We start from the raw sequence: 24,727 nt of genomic DNA, 5'->3' as shown, positions 1-24,727 counted from the left end.
ATCAAAAGGCTGTCTCAGATTGACTTATGCTGACTACTTGCATGTCATGTTGCCAAGCTTGTATGTTAAAGGTTAAATTAAATACTTTGGAAGCAACTGGCAGGCCGGACTCAAACGCTTGGAGGGCCAGATGTGCCCCTGGACTGTAGTTGGCCCACCACTGACCTAGACAGTAGTTATGTTGCTGTTATGTTAGAGATAATGATGAATACTACACTGCATGCAGACATAAACGGACCCCATTTGTCATAGAAATGTCAACAAATGAATGATTGGTTAAGAACATTTGTCAGTTCAACATCATCTTAATTTTATCCCTTTGAATGCTGCTTGCATTGATGGTTCCTGTTTGATCTGAGGCACTAGTGAACTGCCAACACTTGCTAAGAGTAGAAGCTGCAGGACGCATGTATAAAAGGGAGTGCTCTGATTCACAGAGACCTTGTCACTCCACTGACGCACAGATTGCCATAGCAACTCCAAGATAGCGTGAATGCAAACAGAGAGAGCAACAAAACATACAAGTGTAAATGAGGGTCAAAATGCGTGCCAAGTACAAAAATGCGTACATGTTGGCAGGTCTGTGTATGTTGACGTTGACTTGCGCGGGGACTTTTTAGTAATACAAAGAACAAGGTGAACCAGGACGATGAGTTTTGTAGACTGAAATGGGCGGGACTGACTTAAGCGGGTTCCACTGTATTGGAGATGGAGAACATAACCCAGTCGTGCGTATGGTCAGGGTGCTTTGATAACTTTGGTTACCAGCATCATCACTACTGATAAGGATGCAGAGTGTATGACCAGCAGAGAAACAGCATACCGCAGCTGGAACAAGCATGTGAAGGGTAAACACTTCAAAAAGTTACATGCCAGGTCAGCTAATTCAACACCTATGATACCATATTGCTAGAGACGGCAGGATAACACACACAGTTAGCAAAACTGCACAGGTGTCACATGCAGAGATCCACATGGAAGGCCATGCTCACACTGAGCTTCCTGACTGGTCCACTTAGCCTGAGCGCAACATAAATAACATCAGGGTTTCCGCAACATGTAATTGATCGTAGTGCAGTGCCAAGACAAAATAAAAGGCGCCACACCTTAGAAATTGTTTTTTTTTTAAAAACAATTTTAAGTATTATATTGTATGAAGGGATATATATGCTATACAGATACATTTATAGATGATTACTTAGTGACCACAATTAGTTTGAAAATAATTTTAAATATCATAAAAATGTTTCACTGCGCTTTATTTTGATAAGCATGCACCGGAATCGCCTGTCTATCCTGTTGGCACATGCGCACGTGTGACCAAAGAAAAGTACGCTACATGTCTTGTGTTGACATTCACTTTGGTCCTTACTATCGAGTGAATGAAAAATGGCCCGTAAAATGTGTAGTCAATTGATGACAGCTTGTCACATGCTAAGCCTATCTATGCTAGTGTGTGTGTGTGTGTGTGTGTGTGTGTGTGATCGCTCACGTTTCAATCTCATTCCACTTTCTGGCATTTTTTAATTTTTTTTTTTTTAACACATTATGCCTGGCTCTCACTGCCTCTCTAGTGGCAGTTAGCTAATTCACTCTGGTCCACGGGCGAACTAACTTACTTTTTTACTTTGTCACAATCTTGCTCTCTTGTTATTATAATACTTATAATACTATTGAAACACTAGTTGTGTACTTAAGTTGTTCAACATAAACATGTAGTGTGTCCAGCTTTAAGACAGTGACGCTAACTGTTCTATTGTATTTAATGACAAATGAGCACACTGAGTGGAGATGTACTTTATAAATAAAGTTCAATTTAAATGTTGGAAGTCACATACAACACAAATAGCTCACCTATCCTTTCTTTTGGCCAAAGTAGCTTTAATAGTGCTGCAAGTTGGATACACCTCTGCCATCATATCCCTGGAGATATGAATTTATGCTGTTTTATACAGGCAAGATTTCACTAACAAAAATATTTAAATTGTTTATTTTGTTAATTGTGTTATTTTGAACCAAAAAATATATTATTGAACAATTGATTGCCCATGTATTTTTATTACTCTAAAACAGGCCCAACCATCCATTCATCCATTTTTTATGTCGCCTATCCTGACTAGGGTCACGGGTATGCTGGAGCCCATCTCAGCTGACTTTGGGTGAGAGGCAGGGTACACCCTGGACTGGTCGCCAGTCAATCACAGGGCTCTAAAACAGGCATCAAACTAAATTTAAGTTTGTGTCAAATATTACAAAATGCTGTACCTTTGTACTAGTCACATAGCACTACTGGACTAAATAGGTCTGGTAACAAAATGAGGCTTGACATATTACGTGCTCTCAGCAACTTTGCCATTAATTTAACAATTTTGCAATGTTCTGGCTTCATGTTTTGCTGGTTGTTGATAAACGTTAAATAATTAAGTTACTATATAAATAATACATAATTGATATTTGTAAAAAAAAAAAAAAAAAAAAATTCAGACGCAGCAGCGGCACAACACAGCGGCGGTAGTCTGCCATCCCTCCCATGCAAACTACCACCACAGCTTTAAAAAAATCCTAAGGGAAACCCTGAACATCTAATACTCTCTCCAACATTGTGTGCTAGCATTTGGTCTGGGTGGGGAGGCGGGGGTGACAGTATAGTCACATACTGCGCTGCTGAGAGGTGAAAAACTGGGTGGGGCAGCATGCTGCTGGGGAGTCAGCAATGGGTTGGAGGCGCTGTGGTGGCCCCTCGGCCACAGTCACTGACAGCACCGTGCTCACGCTCACAGTCGATGAATAAAAAGACCCAGCAGAGCTGAAGAGGGTTTTCTCTTACAAACTCCACACAGTATGAGCAGAACCAAAAAGGGCAAACCAATGCAGTAGGTAAGGATGAAGCGGGACAGGGTGAGGAGTGGATTAGGATTAGAAGAGAAGGTGCAGCAATGCCAGGATAGGGTGGGGTGGGGGTGAGTGTTTGAGACAGAGGAGCCGGATCTCACCAGACCTCCTGGACAGGCTCCCTGCCACTGTAGAGGAGAGGGGCAGACAATAGAGAAGAGCTGCCTGAACAGGGAGGACAACATGACACTACAAGTACAGCTTGACTGATGTATCCATGGCCTTTTTGCAGACATATTGATATTCTGTCCTCCCCTTGTAATAATTATAATACTTTACAATGCCAACAATGGTGCAAAGTGAGCTGAGTGAGATTCCTCACACTAGAAAAAAATAGCATGCCAATACCTCTACAGATGTCTGCAGCTTTGAGAAAATTATTCATGTGTTTTAAAAAAAAAATGTATTTTATAATTTTCAAAGACAAACAAATGATCGGTTAAGTGAAAACTAGGGACGCCTACTGAAACTTGGGATTCAAAATGGTACCAGTTTTGACATACACGGTAGTAACCAGATAAAATGATGCCTCATTTCGGTGCTAAATTAATAGTTTTTAGAAATTTCGTGGCACTGAAATGAGGCAAAAACTAGGTATAGCAACTTGTGCACATGTTGAATTGCGTAAGTGTAAACGGGATTTTGATAAGCACATTGGAAATGAACAAAACCATGACCATAACCATGTCCTAATTTAGTCTCAAGTCTAAATGCCGGTGGCTTCAGGAACAAGAAATGGTTGACCTGAGAAGGATAACTGCGAGAGGACACTAACAGAAGCGCTGAATGGCAGAGATAAGTAAAAGAAGGTTCAAGTGGCTTGATCCTTCTCAGTATTTACCTGCAGTGATGCTTCCTGGTGGCCAGCCAGAACCTGCTCTCACAGCCATAACACTGGGCTGCCAGATGATCGGGGTACCAGCGGGTGACCTTAAAATGGCACACACAATTTCCTTTTATTGACAAAAATTGAATTACAGAAAAATAGTAGATCTCCGCTATGCGGGTGGCATTCCAGAACCACCTGCGAAAGTTGTGAAGCCCATATAAATGTCTATTTTTCACACACAGCTAACATGTTGTTAAATGTTAATTCATACAGACTTGTCATGAACCATGGCGAGAACATTACCGTCAAAAGCCGCAAGAGAGTGCTCTAGGCTAGCAACGAATGAAAAATTCAATGGACTCAGTGATGTGGTATGAGATTGGGAGCTTGGTGAACTTGCATACCGGTAGGCATGGGCCAGTATAAGATTCTGACAGTATGATAACCTTAGGCAAAAGTACCCCGATTTTAAGGTTCGGTATTATAATAACAGCTCTAATATGTCTTACATTGAAATAGCTTTACTGAAAAGGTGAATTTTTTTTAAACAATACAATAGAACATGATGGAAGTGGAACATATGTATTTAAAAATGAATAACGAAAAATAACGGAATTCTTTCCAAATAAATAAATAAAAGGCCGTTTTTAATGCAGTCTACTGTGGCTAATTCTGTAACTCAAGTCACAACACCGTAGTTATTTTCTTAGCCAAAAAAACAAAGCAAAATGCAAATAAATGCAATCACTATGCAGCTCAAGAAGCGTTATGTATTATTTCACAGCGTGGTGAATGTGCAGGTCACAACTTGTCCACAAGAGCGCTTTGAAGTGATTGGATTTGCTGAGTTTTGAGTCTGTCTTAACTCGAAACCTTTACCAAGTTTCATTTTTCACTGCTCGGTGTTACCACTGTGTTTTTACTGTTGCACATGACAATAAATATCAGTTGTGACAAGATTTAAGCCCCAACTATGCTTCACACACTTTTTAAAACACACTTAACGTATACAAGGTATATGTAGTCACCACTAACACAGCAGTTTGTCTTCTATTTGGTGAATTTGTTAAGATGTGGCAGTGTCTGAGAATGCCATGTGTAAGTTTGACTTTTGCATCTCAGCACATAACTATGGTATGTTCAAGAACAGCCGAACAAATCTCAACGCTTGACAAAAAAAAACACATTATCAGTGAAGCATAAAGACTTGAACATGTAAAAATGATTTGGTTTTCTAACAGTGCTCATTTATGCTGTACGTTACCTGTATTGTCATGTATTCATAAGTTATTACCGACTTATGGTGAATGAGTTGTGTTTTCCGTAAGAAAAAAAATTGGATTTTGTCACACTTAAACACAACTGAACACAAAATGCAATTTTTTAATTTAAGTTTTTATTATGAAGGGAGGAAAAAAAATACAAACCCACATGGTCCTGTGTGAAAAAGTGATTGCCTCCCCCCGTTGCCCTCTCCAGAAAGAAAGTAATTGAGATCTATCAGTCTGGAAAAGGTTATAATGCCATTTCTAAAGCTCTGGGACACCTGCTCACTACAGTGACAGCCATTATCCCCAAATGGCGAAAACATAGAACAGTGGTGAACCAGGAATGGCCGCCCAACCAAAATTACCCCAAGAGTGCAGCAATAATGCATCCAAAAGGTCACAAAGGACCCCACTACAACATCCAAAGAACTGCAGTCCTTACTTGCCTCAGTTAAGGTCAGTGTTCATGACTCCACCATAAGAAAGACACTGGGCAAAAACGGCCTGCATGGCAGACTTCCAAGACCAAAACCACTGTTGAACAAAAATAACATTAAAGTTCATCTCAATTTTGCCAGAAAACATGTTGATGATCCCCAAGACCTTTGGGAAAATACTCTGTGGTCTGAAGAGACAAAAGTTGAACTTTTCGGAAGGTGTGCGTCATTACATCTGGCGTAAAAATAATGCCACATTTCAAAACAAGAACATCATAGCAACAGTAAAAAATGGTGGTGGTAGTGCAATGGTCACGTGTCATTGATGGCAGGTGAAAATGGTACTGCAGATTTACTTTGTCACTGCATCAAACATATTAGTGTGTGGCTGCAAAACAACTTTCTTCAACTAAAGTAAGACGAAGTGAAATCCGGAAGGTGTGCGTCATTACATCTGGCGTAAAAATAATGCCACATTTCAAAACAAGAACATCATAGCAACAGTAAAAAATGGTGGTGGTAGTGCAATGGTCACGTGTCATTGATGGCAGGTGAAAATGGTACTGCAGATTTACTTTGTCACTGCATCAAACATATTAGTGTGTGGCTGCAAAACAACTTTCTTCAACTAAAGTAAGACGAAGTGAAATCATTGTCTTTGCCCCACAGAAACAAGCGAATGTGTCATTAGCCACCTTGAGATCCTTTCTATAAAACCTAAATCATCAGTTAGAAATGTAGGGGTAATAATGGACTCAGAGCTGAAGTTTAACAGCCACATTAAATCAATAACATCAGCAGCTTTTTACCACCTTAAAAACATTGCCAAAATCAAGAGAATAGTGTCTACGCCAGATTTAGAGAGACTAATCCATGCCTTTGTCTCAAGCAGGCTAGACTACTTTAGCGGCCTTCTCACCGGGCTGTCTAAACGAGCTGTAAAACAGCTGTAGTACATCCAGAATACTGCTGCTTGAGTCCAGACTAGTACCAAGAAATATGACAATATTAGTCCAGTACTCGGGTCTCTGTATTGGCTTCCTGTGACTCAGAGAATAGACTTTAAAACAGCTAAACAGCTTGTGTACAAGTCTTTTCATAGTCTTGCACCAAAGTACATCTCTGACATGTTAGAGAAATCATAATACATAACAATAAATCATCTAGGGCTCCAAGAAGGTCAGCGAGTGGTCTCCTGCGTGTGCCCAGAGTCAGGACTTAACACGGTGAGGCTGCGTTTCAGTTTTCTAGTGCCAAAATCTGGAACAGTCTTCCAGAAGATGTGCGACAATCCTCAACTTTGGCAATGTTCAAATATAGGCTCTATCCAACTGTGCATTTGACATCTGAAAATATTTTATATGCACTCTTCATTCTTTTTTTTTTCCATGGAATGATTTATGGAATTTTATGTAATGATTTTAGAATGGTTTTGTTTTTATGGAATAATTTTATGAAGTGATTTTACTCTTCTTTTCTGTCAAGCACTGAATTACCTTGTGTATAAATTGGGCTCTATAAATAAACTTGCCTTGCCATGGTTTTGGGCTGTTTTGCTGCTTTAGGGCCTGGAAGACTTGCTGTGATAAATGGAACCATGAATTCTGCTGTATACCATAAATCCTGAAGGAGAATGTCCAACCAACTGTTCGTGACCTCAAGCTGAACCCAACTTGGGTTCTGTGGCAGGACAATGCACACAATGTGTTTTGGATAAACACACCAGCAAGTCCACCTCTGAATGGCTAAAGAAAAACAAAATGAACACTTTGGAGTGGCTTACTCAAAGTCCTGACCTGGATCCTATTGAGATGGTTTGGTATGACCTTAAAAAGGCGGTTAATGCTCAAAAACCTTCGAATGTGGCTGAATTACAACAGTTCTGCAAAGATGAGTGGGTCAAAATTCCTCCACAGCGCTGTAAGAGACTCATTGCAAGTTATCGCAAACGCTTGATTGCAGTTGATGCTGCTAAGGGTGGCCCAACCAATTATTAGGTTTAGGGGGCAGTTTTTTCACACAGGACCATGTAGGTTTGCACTTTTTTCAGCTTAATTGTTGTTTTCAATAAATTACTTTTTCAAAGTGCTTTTTGTCTCACTCCCCCTTCTTGCTTTTGCATATTGTAGCTCTACTTAAAACCTCATTGAGATCCAAATGTGCAAAATGCAATTTCTAGCAATTTTTCAACCGGTCTTGAGATTTTGATCAGGAGTGTATACGTATGTATTTTTTTAATGCAAATCCGGTGATCCACTTTACAATAGTGTTAGGAGTGACTTTCAAATATTATGCACGATATAAAAACAAGCGTGTGGCTGGAATAGAAAGGCAAGAGGCAAAACAAACTAAACGTAAAATGGAGTCTGTCCACCAAACACAGTGAGGCCCACCTCCGTGTCCTGCTTGTCCACCTGCTCCCAGCTAGCTTCAGAGAAGAGCTCTGTGCTGCAGCGAGACAGACAGTTGGGGTCCACATTGTATTCAGAGTCCGTCATGGATGTCTGTATGAGAGGGAGAATTCAGTCACTTTTTTAAATTCAGCAGATAATTACACCTTGACACGTCAAGCAGTCTCCAAGCCCACCAGACATCTTACCATTTCATCTCCTCCATCACCGTTGATGCGATGGGAGCCGATGTGCTGCTGATTTTCCAGACGACTCCACAGTTCTTGTACCTGCTTCTTCAGCGTCTCCACTTCCATCTGGTGTCCTGCCTCAATCTGCCTCAGTCTCTGTTGGATAGCGTCCGTGTGCAGCATCAGCCCATCGTCATCCAGGTGGCTGCGTGACGGCGGCTCTGGACTGACGGCGACCCGGCCCTGCTGAGTGTGGCACCAGCGGTGCTGTGAGCAGCTTCCCCGGTGGTGAAGGATCAGGGAGTTGCAGCTTGCCAGGGACACCTGTCGGCTCAGCGGGGCCTGCTCACTTTTGAGCCAGTGAGGTCCTCCGCAAGGTTCACCATCAGAACTGTCACTGTTACAAAGACCGTCCCGAATGAGGTCAGCACTTGCATAATGAAAGGCACTGACAGAGGGTCGCTTGCTGCCCCCATTTAAAGTTCTGATAAAGCTGTGTTCGCCCGTCTCCAGCACTTTCTCTTTCCTGGAAGAAAGTTGTTGGCCCTTGCTAAAAGCCTGACGGCTCTGACAGACAGGTGGTGGTGCAGGGGGCTCAAACCTGCTGCAGATCTCCTCTGTCAAAGTCTCTGTGGAGCTTTCCATTAGGGAGGCCTTCTTATCCGTCTGTTCTCCAGACTCTGACATACCTCTGTCAGTGTCACAACCATAACTGGTCTCCTCATCTGCACGTGGCTCCTCAGGTGATCCGTCATGGCCGTTAGCTATCTGAGTTCTATGAGCTGCAAGCAGCTCCGGCTCGCCTGAGCTGGACTGAAAGTTTTCATGAGCTTGTTCCAACTGCTCAGAACAATTCTCCAAAAATTGCTTCTCAGCATGCTCTGGTGTTTGGACTGCCTCATCTTCCTTTTGCTCAAACTCTTCAACCGTCTGTGCAGACACAGCAGTAGAGTCACTGCTCTCCTCAGCCTCCGTGAAACCATTTTGTGGATGGAGACCATTAGCAAGCGCTTCTTGTATGTCAGTTGTGTTGATTTGAGCACACTGATCATCCTCAGCAGTTCTTGAGAGCATCTCCTCCTCCATGGCAGCTGTGTTAATGATGTGAGTGACAACAGCACTTACAATTCTCTGAGCATCTGCTCCCGCCTCCTCCTTGGTGGCTTCTTGAAGAATGTTTTCCATCTGGCCCTCAGCCACACCTACCGCCACAGACAGCTCTGCCTCCTCTCTGGTTGTTGTTGAGTTCATGGAGGCTCCCTCTGCCAAGTCAGAGTGTGAGTTGCACGGCTGCGGGCTGTCATCCAGCTCAGAGTCCAATCCATTCACGTAAAGATCCAATCCATTACACTGCACTTCCTGTTCCTGGTCCGCCCCTCCCTCTGGCCCCACCGCCATATTGAGGTCCAGAGAGCGCCGGTGGTCCTGCCACTTCTCATTGAGGTTTGGGTCACTGGAGCGGCGGTTAGGAGCCAGCAAGCTTCCCAGCTCGCAAGCACTGGGCAAGTTATCGAAAGAGCGAGTCTTCGTGCATCTAAAAAAAGAGACCACATGGGAATAATGCAATGAAAACTTATGAACATTAAACCTGTCATTTATGATTTCTAATCAAGCTTTTTGTTTAGCTATTGATCCTTATCATGCTCCACGCAAGAAGACACCCAATGCCTCACAGGAATATATAGTCCTAAGAGAGAGGTAAGTACTAAAGTACAGTGGAACCCATTTATGTCGATGCCCCACGGACTGACTGGCTGATGTCAACATAAGAGGTTGTCGAGATAACAGAAAACAAAGCCAAAACTAGCCATTGCCTGCATGTTTACTGCCCAGAGACATAAGAACGGCAGTTAAAAATATTTTTTGTTGCTTGCTCCTCCATTTGTACATATTTTTATTTTGTATTTTTGTATTCCGTTTTCATATGATTTTATATTCTTAGCAGAACTGCTGCGGTAATTTTCTTGTATGTCTTGACGATAATGACAATAAAGTTTTTGTACATGCGCAAATCTTTCCTCCGGTGGCTAACGAATCTAAAAAACAAAAATGTAATGAATGCACTTTGTTAGTTGCTGTGGTAAAATCTGTGTGATACTGACATGCTTTTATTTTGCTTACTTTTTGCACTGAAAAGGAAATCTTTTAATGCTGTGTAAGTAGACAGCAGTTATTTTCCTGTTGTCATTTCATGCTGAAAGAAACAACAAGGATCTCACCCAATGCTAACATGTGAGTCTGCAGTATATTATGTTGGTCGTAAGTTGCGGCTGTAACCCACACAAAGCTAAAACTCAACTCTGAATCCCCAATGTCACTTCTGTCCGCCCCCCCAGTGAGCTCCCCTAGCACCGGAACACATTGACAGCACCGCAAACGAGCATGAGTCCTATTTATATCTTAAATGGCTTATTTTCTCTGATTATGTCTATTATATTGGTGACTACATTATATATTCTAAGGTGAATACAAGGGTGTTATTTCATGTCTCGAGAGCTCTAATAATGTTAAAAGGTGTATTTAGAAAGTCGTAAATAGGTTTTCTATGCTATCACTACAAAAATATTCAATTTAGAAATAAGGAATCCTACTTCACGGAAATTGACTTATAATGATCGGGTCTCTAGTCAATTAACCACGATGAATGAGGGATGGCAGAAATAGTACAATACTCCATACTAGTAATTCAGAAATTGCTAAAAATCAGTATGATATTTTGCTCCAATGATTGTGTGAATAATGAAAAAGGAAGCTGATGTCATAAAAACTTCATGACAAATACAACAATATCTTGTTGCTCCTTCCTGCTGGCTTTATAAGTGTCAAGAGATATGACATAAGCACAGAAAGCGATTGCAAGGGTCTGAGGAGAGCAAAGTGTGTCAAGAGTCAAAACTGGGTCCCATCGGCTTTGGGAGCCCTGGGACGGAGTTTGTCTTACATGAGGGAGGTAGTGAGGGGTTCTCTGTGCCAGCGCGCCAGGCTCACCTGCCCAGGGGCGCTTCCTCAGGATTGCTGCCGGGCACAGGGTATGGAGCACAGGACTCATCTGAAGGGGTGGTGGGAGAGGAGCTGGGCAGGTACACTGCGGTCCACAACATCAGGTTGCGCACGTGACACACAGGGTGGAGAACCTGCAATAACATGAAAATTAATGGAAATAGTTTCAAATTGCAAACATGGTGCATTTGAATAAGAAGCAGCTGCTTCGTAGTGTCTTTTAATTCAAAGTAGTTTCTGAACATAATATTTCAATGCTTTATTGGTTTCACAGGGTTAAAGAACTAAGCAGCGCTACCCTTAACTTAATGCTGAACACAGAGGAGTGTGCCAATGGTGTACATACAGTCTCGGAGTGTGAAGAGTACAGCATGTTCCTCAGAGTGCGGTTGGCGGGTCTCAGCAGGGACCAGACTGAGCAGGTCCTCTCTTGAACGTGGCGGTCCTCCCTCTCTTTGCCGCTGTTACATAGGAAGGTGCCAAACAGACAGGAGTAGGTGTGTTGCACCAGCTTCACCTGCATTCACACATACATGCATAAACATGTTGAAACCAGAAAGCAGAGGTATAATAAGAGCAGTGGCAACAGAAGCTTAATCTTAAGATTTCCTGGCAATACATCACAGATTAATATGCTTTTTTGACCATCATCCAGAATGTTATGTAGTTAATACTTTTTTTGTTGGCCAGCCAAGCAGCAGTGCCCATGCAGGCTTAAGTAAACCCATACTGGGAAACAAAAAAGGAAATGCAGTGTTTAATGTAAATAATACTACATACAGTACATGTTTGACACTAGTACGCACCAGGAAGGCCTCATTAAACTCAAAGGAGCATGGAAACTGCCTCTGCAGCTGGTGAACGCAGTCCAGCCACTGCAGGAAGACTGGACAGCGTTCGTTCACGTCCTCCGAGTTTTCTCCATGGCCGCAGCGATCGGCAAACTTGTGGCCGAAGTCCAACCAGTCTGTCTCCACCAAAACTTGAAAGCCCTACACAAAGATGTAACACTGAACTTTCTGTACATACATTGCTTTAGCAGTGTTTTGAAAACACTACAAATGCACCATATTGTTCTTAACAGAAACTACAATACATATGTATTAGCACACCTTTATATTTTTTAAATATAATTTAGAAATTTTAGAAACAGGATTCCAAGTAAATAACTACCACTTGACATCTAAAATTAAAAATATTGTAATGTACACACCTGGTACATTTTCAAAGATCCATCCATTTTCTATGCCGATTATCCTAATTAGGGTCGCGGTGGTATGCTGGAGCCTATGCCAGCTGACTTTGGGCATGAGGCGGGGTACACCCTGGACTGGTCGCAAGCCAATCGCAGGGCACATATAGACAAACAATCATTCACACTCACATTCATACCTATGGACAATTTAGAGTCGCCAATTGGAATGTGGGAGGGAACATGCAAACTCCACATAGAGATGCCCAGGTCTTCCCGATCTCCTGACTGCGTAGCCAACATGCTAACCACTCAACCACCGTTCATTTTCAAAGAAGTAAGTTAATCTGCTGCCTGATAATGTATGATTTTTTTTCAACACGAGAAGAGAAATACACAAACTACTAGGAATGGGAATCTCTGGCCACCTCACCTTTTGATGCAATTGCAATTCAGAGGCTTGCGATACGATAATAAAACAATTATCAACAATTATCTTTTTTTGTGATCAACAGTCTGTCAATTTTTTCCATGTATAATTTTTTTCTATATAACCTTTTTTACTCACTGTGTACTACTAAAACAAAGCATATTTGTAATGATCCACAATTAAACCAGTTTACTTCCATTATCGTAATAATTGGAAGGTTACATCTACCAACATATTTCCCATTGCACAGAACAAGCAGGAAAAATAAAGTGCACCAGTAGCAGCATGTACAAACTTAACAAACAGCATATTCTGAGTAACCAACATAAAAAAATCTGCCATTATTCACAAATCTTCCAACCAGTCTGGTAAGTAAAACAATAAATTGTCGATCTTGTGCCAACATTGAAGAAGCAAGCAAATTATACTTAAAGTATAATATAATATATAATATAACTCTAGCTTTAGCCAGGAAGTTGACCAGACCCCGCGTTAAGTGTTATTCTATTCGCCATACTTGTTTGATATTCTGCACGCATGTAAGAAGTAAGAACTCAGTAACATGGTTAAGTTGCACTTTGTCTATCCTGCACCATAAGACACTCTCCAACACATAAACAACAGAGTATGTGTAATTGTTTTTTCATGAGGTTTTCAAAAATAAAAATCTTTTGTGAACATGTACTCCTATGTAAAGAAAGAGACTTCAAAACATTTATGTTCAAGTTAAGTGGTTTGATGTTTATATACTGGCTGAAAATAGCCCTGTGATGGACAGATTCATAATAAAGTAATTCATTAAAAAATTCATTTAAGTAAAAAAAATCATGGAGACATTCAGACATTTCATCCAACAACTTTGGTTAGCGCCCTCATTTAAACCATGCAAACTTTTATGACCCTACCTCTGAAAAGAATTGGAATCGAGAATCATTAGGAACCGGAATCGAATTGAAACGATGCCCAACCCTAGTCATGTGTCATGACATTACTGATGTCTAGTGACCAAAATACTACATATAACTTGTATTTAAATATTTTGCACTAATAATAGTGCAACCAACCATGAAATCGCCATAATTTATGATTAATTTTTTGAAAAAACGTGCTATAGTGAGAGAACGATATTCAAACTGCAGGGGGAGGGACGACTGTAAACAAAACGATAACCTTTACCATTAATCATCATCATTACATTTAATGTAAAACATTACAATTTAAAATTCATAGATAACAAATCAAATTTAATTCTAGCATTAAAAACAGCATTTGGAGTAAAGAGCTTCTACGCCTAGTGAATTATCAATTGCAGAAACATGATCTTGGTAATTACCAATGCTGTTAATTTAGGGCAGCTGTGTGGTATAATCCTTACATTGGGTGGCCAATAAATTTGCAAAACATTGTACATGCTAATAAAATATGATATGATATTGGGGCCGCTCAGTACTAGTCATATAAACACTGTCCATAACACTTTTCACTTGTACCTCTATGGTGCGGTAGTACGGGTCCAGCAGTAGCTTTGACAAAGCAACAATTTGAGGAGTGCGGTCCCAGCCATCAGAGCAATGCACCAAAACAGGCCTGTGGTCCCTGTCCACAGCATTGACCACCAACAGGGCCGCCTTCAGAAGCAGGGATAGGTGCTGTAGCCACTTGGTGCTCTCCAGTGCAGACAGCCAGCTGCAGGCAAATGAATTTGACTTTAGTTGTCAGGTGTGCCTAAGCACCACACATAGTACTACGCTAGTGCGGGAGTGTTCATCTCATATGAACCGGGGTTATTGGACATCACATTAGTTTCATGTGCTACAGTTCACAGTTGTCTGCGTGGGTCACAATGCTTGCTGGTTGGTAGGGGATATTCAAGTTTCATTTCTATGGTACTGTGGCTTGAGAAGATATAACAAACAGTTACTGAAATGTCACGTTGTCAAAAATATATCATACTTGGCTGGATCGGGCATCTGAGTGCAGAGGAAACGCAAGGATTGGAAACTCTTGCGGATGGAATGGATGTTGGCCATACCCATGAACACCACCTCACAGTTGGGATAGTATTCTGGAACATGAGGGAAATAATTTCAAAATGAGGGAGAAAAAATGTTTCTAATGTACAGTATTTTAATTCAAGCTGATCTACTACATCCAGAGTAACCACACAAGATAAGACCTACCAGGACATTCACAGCCTCCTCCCTTTGCCCGGTTGGCTACAGCAGCTGCATAGGACCTGGCATCCAGGATCAGTAACTTGTGAGGCTGAATGGCCAACGTCTCCACCTCTGAGCTGTTTGTCATGGAGGACTCTGATGAGATCAGACAACACATCAGTTATCCCAAACAACAGGGATATATTCTTGAAAACTTCAGGACTTTGACAGTATTTGTAAAGAGGAGGAGGTTGTAAACTAAGAAAATCAGCATGAAATGAAATTCTTATTTCCCCCATTGTGTACTTAGTCAATGAGGAAAAAGCCTCATAGGGTTGGTTGGTGAAAAGGACCATCTATCGCAGCAGTAAATGTTTTAGGTGAGTTAAAGTGGTTGCTCAACTTGTACTGGCTGTGAATGTATTGAATCTATCTGTTCGTCGCAGTTGTGTATAAATGGGCCTGCGGTTTCCGGACTTGCCCGGACGGGTCGCATTGCACAACCTTCGGCAAAAAAATGTATGTTGTGTGTGTTAAGTCAACATGCATGCACTGTACGTATGTGGATAGAATGCAGCAAGAATGAGGCTGATTGAGCTTCCTCGCACCAAAATCAGTATCCGGCAGGTCAGAGCCATTGGAGTAGGTTCCGTTGGACAGGTGTTTGTGAGAGGTGCTGTCCACAGCACAGGCCTTGGCAATGGACTGCACAAGGTGCTCGTCATCAGCATTCCTCCAGCCCCACCAACTGACCTCAGGCTGGCCGCAACGGGCAATCACAGCCCCTGTACTCAGGTGCCTGTAAGAATTAAGTCGTGTGAACAAGCAGGTATTAATTACCATAATTTCCGGTGTATAAGCCGCTACTTTTTTCTCACGCTTTGAACCTTGCGACTTACACAGTGATACGGCTAATCTGCGGCTTATAGACCGGTGTGGCCTAAATATGTACAAATCTTTTTTTCCCTCATTTAGTGGGTACGGCTTATATACCGGGGTGCCTAATCCAAAATTTACAGCATATTCTTTAATAATTAATTAATAATGATTAACTAAAGAATAATGATGCATTGATTAATATTGATAATTAATTAATACATAATTCATTACTAACTATTCAAACTAATAATAATTATAGTGTTATGACATCACAGCATACAATACTACAGCAATGTCTCTCTAAAGTCCCTTTCCGGACTTTTTCGCACCCATGGTTTAGCTGGTCCTGCGACTTGTACTCCTGAGCGACTTGTGTTTTTTTCCACACTGACAGCCGCCAGAGGGCGCTCTAGGTTTGTGTGTCAGTATCTGTTACTCCTATCACTCCTGTACCACTGAAAATTTACAATGTAAACATCAACTTATAAAGATAACTGAGGGGCTAGCCACACGGAAATGTTTTCAGGTCAAAACGGCAAAGTATTTTATCGTTTCAGCCTCTCACCCACAGGGGAACGGCATTCTGGATGACCTGAAACGGTATTTTTTGAAAACGAATTCCAGAGTGGGAAAATCTAAAAATGTCGGCTTGTCGTTGCCGTGTATATAGGCAACACAAGAACGATGATGCCGCCAACCCACCACCGCCTCGTCACCGTCACGTGACCAGAAGTGAGCTTTGACGACAAGCCAACATAATATCTGAATATTTCTACAGACATGACTCACCTCAACATTCTCCTGATATTTTACTGTCTATACTCCAAAATGACTCGCCAACAAACTGCAAGTCGTGAAATATGCAGCTGAAAACGGTAAACAAGTAGCAGGAAGAAAGTCTGGGGTGAACGAGAAACTGGTGTGGCACTGGCAAAAAGCGAAGGATACTATAACTCCAATGACGATAACAAAAAAGCTAATCGTGGGCTAAAAGCTAGACGCCTATTTAGTCTGTTGTTATCCATTTTATTGTTATTACTATAACTTGCCTTTTAAGATGAAATGTCTGTTCTTGGTCTCTCATTTTATAAAATACATTTTCCCCAAAAAAGGGACTTATAGTCCCGTGCGACTTATATATGGTTTTCCCAAAAATATTCAATTTTTGGCTGGTGCGACTTACAGTATGCTCCAGAGTGTCTTTTAGTCCAGAAAATACAGTATTATCCACAGAAAATTATTACTCAACACACAGCCATCATTGTTGGCATGATATCATCATGGAGAAGTGAAAAAGGATTCCAATAACAACCTGTGCAGCTATAGTAAATTCCACGCCCAAAAGGATTAAGCAGTGCTCACACAAAATATTGACACGTTGGGTACAACTTAGACATGTTAACTGTGAAGTGCACTCATTTCTGTTGCCAGTTAGACAAAAATGTGTATTTACTTATTTTCAGGCAACAGTCAGTCTATACTGCTTTGAAAGGTGTACGCTGGCTACTCTTAAGGTTATATCCAAGTTGCATTTCTATAATGCTGTCCTTTGAGATATATAATAATAAAATGGCTGGGGTGTACTGACTTTTGTGAGCTACTGTAGTCAATAGTAGCCTTAATAAAGTGTGCTAAACAGCTTGGTGGTAAAGGCACTTTCTCGATTTGATGAATTACAGGCCAGTTGTCGACATTAATACTCACGCCAGCCTTAGAGATCGCTTATCACACATTATGAACAAATAGGTCAAACAGTACACGATAGGAAGGATACTGTCTGAGGTTTCAACTTTGCTGAGAAACAACCAACCTATAAACAACTGCAGGAAACCTCTTCCAGGAGCGGAAGGCTGCCACATTTTCCAGCTCCTTGTCAGTGATCCAGGCTGGTACCAGAAGCTGCTGGGGATAACTGGGGCAAAGCCTAATGGTTAAAAAGAGGCATGAGAGAAGGCATCAGACCTGACTGCATTTGTGAAGGCTCAACAAAAGTCGACAGACATTTAATCCTGGGCTAGGCCTTTTTGTGCCCCAGGCGCCACGCCAGTGGAATACAAAAAAACAACCTCACAAAGTCTCACACACACTGAGCCGTGCTATACGCCAATGAAAGCAAATGGTCACGGATATCAACACAACAGCAGGTATTCAGAAAGACTACGGCCTTCACCTAAACTTGCAGTTGATGTCAGATATCCTCCAGGCGTTTTGAGTGTCAAACCCCATCCTCTCCACCTCGTTTTTGAACCAGGAGATCACATGTTCACCTTAAGAACAGAGAAGTCTGATATGACTGGGGTGTCTGGATTGATGCTATCATTTGTGGGTGTATCCAAGATGGTGGGGTACCTGGTCTGCAAAGCTCGCCATGCTGCTCCTTCTCACCAGCGTACACATCCATGCACCAGGCATGGAAGGCAAAGGAGAAGAGATCCTCCAAGCGAGAGGGGGGGCGCACGACTGCATTGAGACGCTTCAACCACTCCTGACATTGCTCAAAGGTGGAGAACTGACACCTTCACAGAAAAAGTGACACTTGTATTATGTTCTTCAACATAGTAAGTGGAACATGGGTTTTTTTTCAGGTAATACAAAAAGGAGTATAAAGTATAAGACTTAGAGGCATACACACAAGACTTCATATTTGGCAAAATATGTCTTTGGTCTTACCGGACAACTTTGCAGTCCTTACAGGTGACATGTAGCTGAAACATATCACGACACTCCACACTCTCGATGAGCTGCAGAGGCACCTGCAAAGTAACAGATCAACTATATAGGAATGTTCATTTGAAATATTTACTAACCTCAACGCATGCAGTCAGTACCCGTAACGTATGAAGCGTAACTTAAATTTGTAAAGGTCAGGACAGACTGATAACTTCATGCAAACAGCGAGCTACAAAATATTGTTGTGCTAGAAAAAACACATTAGTTGTTGGTTGCTAGATTAGTTGTCGCTCTGGCCTTTCATTAATGATGGAACACTTCCCAAAGCTCTATTAATACATACAGGTATAAGGATAAGGCAATCAAATGATAGACCAACTTGTATCTCGACTTCTGTTTTGCCTCGACTCCTTTCTTCTAAAGTTGCAGAAAAAATCATTTGACCCTCATTCTAAATTCTATTTATTGGCAAAGTTATCAACTTGCAGCAGTTTGCAATAAACTAACAGCACAAAACCAATTGAAATAGCTCAACTCTATCTAATTGCTGGGTTTCTATCATGTGACCAAGATCAGTTCACGTCACTTCTGGTATGAGATGGTAGGATGGTTATTTATGATGATATAATTGGACTCTTACACAGTTGGAGCATTTAGATGAAATGGTCTAAAGAGATGATGAATCTAGTTTTCTGGCAATGCAAACAGGAGCATGTTCATATTCATACATACATACACAAATGTGAATTTCTCTTGGAGATCAATAAAGTATCTATATATCCACTCTGCTCCACATGACTTTCTCAGCATTTTAAAGTTGTTCCTTATACTTTTTCCACTCTATGATGAAATATCTTAGTAGTAACTTTCTCCAAAACCCCTATTTGAATGCTTTGAGAACAGCGCACGTACACAGCATATTCGCTCTGATTTTATGTAAGTGTATTAGCCGGTGATGACAGCAACCGGATGTGAGGCCACGTGAAACCCAGCAATACAGTGACCACCGTTTATGTCAGACTAGCTGACCCACGTCGACATTTGCAGTTGGCAACATAACCAAAATCCTACCCAGCCATTGCTTGGACTTTTGGATATGCATAGATTTTTCTTACAGTGGCTAGCAAGACTAAAAAAAATGTAAATGGGTGCCTTTTGTTAGTTACTGTGGTGGAATCCAGGTGAATACTGCCATGCTTTTAATGTGAAGCTTACTTCACACTGAACAAGAGGTCACTGTGTGCGTTGAAATGCTGTGTAACTAAACAGCAGTTATGTTGCTGTTGTGGTTTTACGCTGCTTAGCAATAATGATTACGTTAACTAGTTATACTACAACACATGTTGACATAAACGGACCAATTATTCATAGAAATGACCCCTTTGGATCTCAAATTTTATGTCGACAAAAGCATTGGACCAGGTATTAAAAAAAAAAACACACGATGGACCTGGACTTGATGAGTTGGTTGACAAAAAAACGGGACTGACTTAAGTGGGTTCCACTATATTACAGACAGTGACTACAGTTTTTGAACTGGCCATGTACTGTATTTTTTTTTTTTTTTTAGGAATATAATTTACAACAAGAGTTTAATAATTTAGAGCCTAGGTTCCCAAAGTGGGGTACGCGTACCCCTGGCATACACCAATTGTAATAGGGGGTACGTGAATACAAATTACAAACAATTATCCAATCCAATCCACTTTATTTATATAGCACATTTTATGAACACTGTTTCCAAAGTGTTGCACAGACTAGCAAAACCACAAATAATAAATAAATAAAGGACTATAGATGTAAATGTAAATAATAAGTAAAAATTACTACAGTAAAAACTAAAAGATCAAATAAAAACAAAGAAACGTACAACAGTAAAATATTTAAAACAACACTCAGTCATTACGAGGGCGCCTGAACGCCTCACGGTAAAAGGAGACAGAGCATGAAGTTGTTCATTTCTGTGTGCATCATATGAACAAATAACAAATAAGTAAGTTTGATGAATCTCCACATGGTGCAGCGGTGACAACCTGTCACTGTGAGTGGGGATTCCCCCAAAAATGAGGCTTTATCGTAGTTGTGTGCATTTTTGTATTTCGAATACTGTTTTATCATGGTTGTTAATTGTTCCCCTTCAATTTGGTATTAAATTAACATGCAGACTTAAACCACAGCCATCGTGAGTGGACGAAAACAGTGACCCACAAATTCAACCCATTCAAACGGAAGGATGCAAACATCAGACTGGAATAAAAGATATGTAGGATGATTACTTAGCTATTTATCAGTGCTCAAGTGAAAATGTGACCGTGCAACATACACCTTTTTTGACCCGGAATTACTATGAAATGAATGAACTAATTAATTATGTTCAATATTTCAAGTTAATTACGATAAAAAAAAGGTGTATGTTTTTTAAATGTGCAGGAACGGGTGTACATGGCTTCAGGTGAAATGTCTCAAGGGGTACAAGTCTGTGAACCGCTGATCTAGAGCAACAATGAAAACATCAGATACCATACCAGAAATACAGAATTGCTGAGCCAACAGTAGTGCATGCTTTAAATATGAAAATACTTAGCCTACTTTGAAATAAGCTTTGCTAATTATCTAACACAGTGGGCACAGGCTGCTGTTCGCATGCAGTCTGGAGGCATGCATGCTCCACAGGCAGTCATCAGCAGGCCAAGGTTCTGCTACTAAAGAATGATGACAGGCTTTCTGTCAGATGGCCTTATTTTGATGTGTAGATTTTGCATGATTAGTTTTCCCCAAACATGTCTGTTTTAATTTACTGCTTGAAGCTTAACATGGTCTACAAGCAGGTCTTCTCTGCAGCAACCAAATTTCATAAAAGCACACAAAAGTTACAGAACCACCCCACGCCGTGCATCTCTGGTTGGTACTTACGGACACCTCACAACAACAACTCTGATCGGAAACAAAACAAAGGATAATGTAAGCGGTTCTTGATTGGTTGAAGCTATTCTCCATCCACACAGGGCTGCAACCATGGCACATTCCGGATGTCCTGCATCATGCAGCCACAGTAATTCCTGCTTTCTAAAGCTACATGGCTAATCTGGACGTCATCAAAATTCCTGGGCTGCTAGCGCTCTTCCAGCACCTCCCTGCCGGCGATTTGCAAGACTCTGCCATGTGATGCACATGCGCTATCAACCCATCCAAATAATGAGAGCGCAAACATTTGGTCTCTTTGATGTGAGCACAGAGAGGCAGTGTAAGCCTGGAACCTAAAGCTGCATCGCGGTTCCAACATCGCTCCCTCATTCTATCGCGGTTTTGGTTGACTACAGCCTATTAGTAGGGCTGGGCGATATGGACCAAAACTCATATCCGTATATATTTATGTTGAATATCGATATAAGATATACAGGGTGATTGAAAACTAAGTCCCTATTTTAAAATACTTATAATGTAGTCATATGTTGTAATATTTTGTTCAATTTTTTGTGTATGTTCCATGATGTATGGTAATTAAGTCTATGTTCTTGTGTTCTTTTCAGGTCGATTATTTTGTTTGAAATTTTGCCCTACAAAAAAAACAAGAGTTCCTTGTGAAATCAGTTAATGTGGTTCTCAGGCGGCTTGAGAAACTGGTTGTAAATGCTGGCGCACATATCAAATTTTAATTAAAACTCCATGCAATACACTTTGTGTTTATTTCTTGTAAGAATTATAGTTCAGAAATAAATTACAAGTACTGTAAAATAGGGAGTTACTTTTCAATCACCCTGTATATCTTAGTATTTTTCCCACAACATGAGTTTAGACCAGGGGTCAACTGTTTTTTCTTGCGAGAGCTACTTTTAGAAAATGAAAATGGCCACAAGCTACTCATTTTTGTAGAAATGATTTTCATACCTTATTTCAAACCAAACAGATCAAATATGCTTGTTTTACCAAAACATTCACAAAATGCTGGTATCCACAATTCACATTTTATGTTTCAGAATACTTTTCTTTCTAGTGTTCTCACATTATTAACTGAAAACCTGAATGAAAAGCAGGCTTGCGGGCACCTCATGTGGTCGTGGGGGGCTACCTGGTGCCCGTGGGCAACACGTTGGTGACCTCTGGTTTAGACACAGTCAAAGTCAAATATATGTGTGCAAAGCTGTTTCATTAAAATAAAAAAAATGAAAAAAATAGCTGCTAAAATAAAATAGTCCATTCTCTTTTTGAAATATAGAAAAAGTAGCTTTTCCCAAGTTTCAGCACAAATCCAGTCTACATCGATATGAACAACATGTTTGTTTTTGATATCGTGCCTAAAAGAAATATCAATATTGTAATAATATCGATACATCGCCCAGCCCTAACTATTAGTATTTAAAAAATATTTAAAAAACAAGTTATATGTAGTATTCTGGTTGCTAGGCATCAGTAATGTTACACTGATGAAACATGACATTGCTTTTCACCGCATAGAGTCAACCATGGCATGTCCGACATGTTAAGAGTGAAAAAAGGTTCTCCTCCCATGCCGTGTGGTAGTGCAAAGTTTTTGGCTTCTTACTTTGTCTTTCTTCGCCACTCCATTTGAAAACCTTTCTTAAGTTTAGAATAAACAAATTAGAGGCTAACTAGTTAGCTTGGTAGCATGCTATGTCTAAAGTGCTGGGCGTGTCTTGTGTCCCTGCAGTGATCCCGTAGCCTGCGCATAAGAGTTGCACAATGTGTTGTAACCAAAGAATAACACGAGTGTAAAAGGTGTTATTTCATGTCTACAGGGCTCTAAATAATTGTAAAAAAATCGTATTTAGAAAGTCATTAAAAGGTTTTCTATGCTGTAACTACAAAAATATCAGTCACCGATCAATATCGGCCGAGTTTTGTAAAAAAACATGTTATCGCCATATGCCGATAAACGCCTTTCAAAGCTGACAACAAAAAACGATCGCCGTGCGGCGGAAAATCCTACATGTCTGCTGTGTCACGTCTTTGGACTCCAAATGTGACTTTTTACCACAGTGACATTTTGTTTATAAAACAAACAAGCAATGCAGTTAGCTTGGAGCTCGTTTTTGTCCCACGGGGAAGTCACAAGTGGTTATCACGTTCATGTGGTACGTAATAACTTTTTAAGTGTCACGGAACAACTTTACTCTCTTGTTGTCATTATACTAATTATGTTTTGTCCTCAAAACACTGTGTGTGGTTGTTTAATGAATTGGTGGTGATGGTGGTACTGAGAGAGGGGTCTCCTACCTCGCCAGCTGATTTTGAGTCGCTCACAAAGGCTCAAAGAATATTCTAACTCTAGTCTTTTATTGTAACTGTTGAATTCAGACTTTATGCCTTTATATGATAAATGAGCACAAAATAGCATAAAGACGATGGCCACACTGAGTGGAGATCTGCTTGGAAAATAAAGTAGTGTACAAATTAAATGTTGCCAGTCATAAAGCTCTAATAAGTGATGAAAGTTGGAGAACGCTGCAACCTGGACACTGAATTTATTCTATTAATTTTGTTATCTTGAGCTAAAAAATAATTCTTGAACAGTTTATTGAATTTTGAAGGTACATGCAGTACATCTTCCCTGGTTGTTTCATGATATTGAGGCAGACGTGAAACTACAAAAAGCGCTCAAGAGTATGACTTGTCATTACACAACTTTCTCGCTGTGCCAAGTCGGCAAGGGAGCAGCAGGCTTATCTGAATGCAGCACATTCTCTTATCTTGTGTACTCACTTGCTTCACACTACACAAGTAAGCGTTTCCGACATTAACTAAGTGTGCGTTAGAAGTGGTGTCCGACAAATGGAGTTGCAGAAGCGTGAACACTGTTTTGGCTTCAAATGCGGAGATTCAAATTTGCAGTGGCGAAAGAGGATGTATCGTAGAATGATTTGGTAACATAGTTACCTTCCCTTTTAACCTGCTGAAATGAGACAGAGAGAAAGAGCGTGACTGTTGCACATCCCCTCTGGAACAACCGCAGCCATGGCAACAGCTAGTGCTGAGAGTGAGTGTACAATTCGAGGTGGTGAAGAGTCACGTGGTGTTGCTGCCAGTGCAGATCAGCTCTGAACGACTTGATCACAATGGCGCTGGCACAATGGCTGCACAATGCCTCTGTCCATTCACAACATTCTGCCGTATTCTGACACTCATGCTTCATGTGAAACCAATCTTTTTTTTTTTTTTTTTTTTTGGCTGCATGACATGTGCTCTTGTATCTTTTATCAACTCCATAACTTTTGCCAATGGTACTTACGTTGACAACAGACTCCTTGAACTTGATGTGTAGGCGGTAGTTGGACATTGCAATGATGGCATCCTCTGCCCTCCCCACATACTCAGTAAACTCCCCATGCAGCTCAGGAAAGGGCACCTAGCAAGAGCAGGAAATTCAATATTTGA

General features: G+C 40.8%; 1 protein-coding gene across 3 annotated transcripts in view; it reads right to left on the bottom strand.

Annotated features, from left to right (window-relative positions):
- Positions 1-24,727, bottom strand: part of mtmr3 (myotubularin related protein 3) — a 40,240-nt gene that overhangs the window by 8,617 nt on the left and 6,896 nt on the right. Inside the window, exons 5-20 of one of the 3 annotated variants that reach the window (XM_054774866.1) lie at positions 24,582-24,698; positions 18,335-18,417; positions 18,014-18,180; positions 17,835-17,931; positions 17,475-17,588; positions 15,394-15,584; positions 14,810-14,941; positions 14,583-14,694; positions 14,120-14,315; positions 11,814-11,999; positions 11,354-11,524; positions 10,996-11,141; positions 8,026-9,541; positions 7,820-7,930; positions 3,734-3,822; positions 2,994-3,020 (exon numbers count right to left, since the gene is read on the bottom strand). In XM_054774866.1, the coding sequence (XP_054630841.1) occupies positions 2,994-3,020; positions 3,734-3,822; positions 7,820-7,930; positions 8,026-9,541; positions 10,996-11,141; positions 11,354-11,524; positions 11,814-11,999; positions 14,120-14,315; positions 14,583-14,694; positions 14,810-14,941; positions 15,394-15,584; positions 17,475-17,588; positions 17,835-17,931; positions 18,014-18,180; positions 18,335-18,417; positions 24,582-24,698 (3,455 nt within the window). The remainder of the gene's footprint in view (positions 1-2,993; positions 3,021-3,733; positions 3,823-7,819; positions 7,931-8,025; positions 9,542-10,995; positions 11,142-11,353; positions 11,525-11,813; positions 12,000-14,119; positions 14,316-14,582; positions 14,695-14,809; positions 14,942-15,393; positions 15,585-17,474; positions 17,589-17,834; positions 17,932-18,013; positions 18,181-18,334; positions 18,418-24,581; positions 24,699-24,727) is intronic. The other 2 variants (XM_054774867.1, XM_054774868.1) reach the window with 2 other exon arrangements.

The sequence above is a fragment of the Dunckerocampus dactyliophorus genome, chromosome 4 (genome assembly GCF_027744805.1).
Source record: "Dunckerocampus dactyliophorus isolate RoL2022-P2 chromosome 4, RoL_Ddac_1.1, whole genome shotgun sequence".
In the NCBI taxonomy this organism is placed as follows: domain Eukaryota; kingdom Metazoa; phylum Chordata; class Actinopteri; order Syngnathiformes; family Syngnathidae; genus Dunckerocampus; species Dunckerocampus dactyliophorus.
Note: the sequence above shows the minus strand (reverse complement) of the source record. Positions and strands in the feature narration are given on the sequence as shown.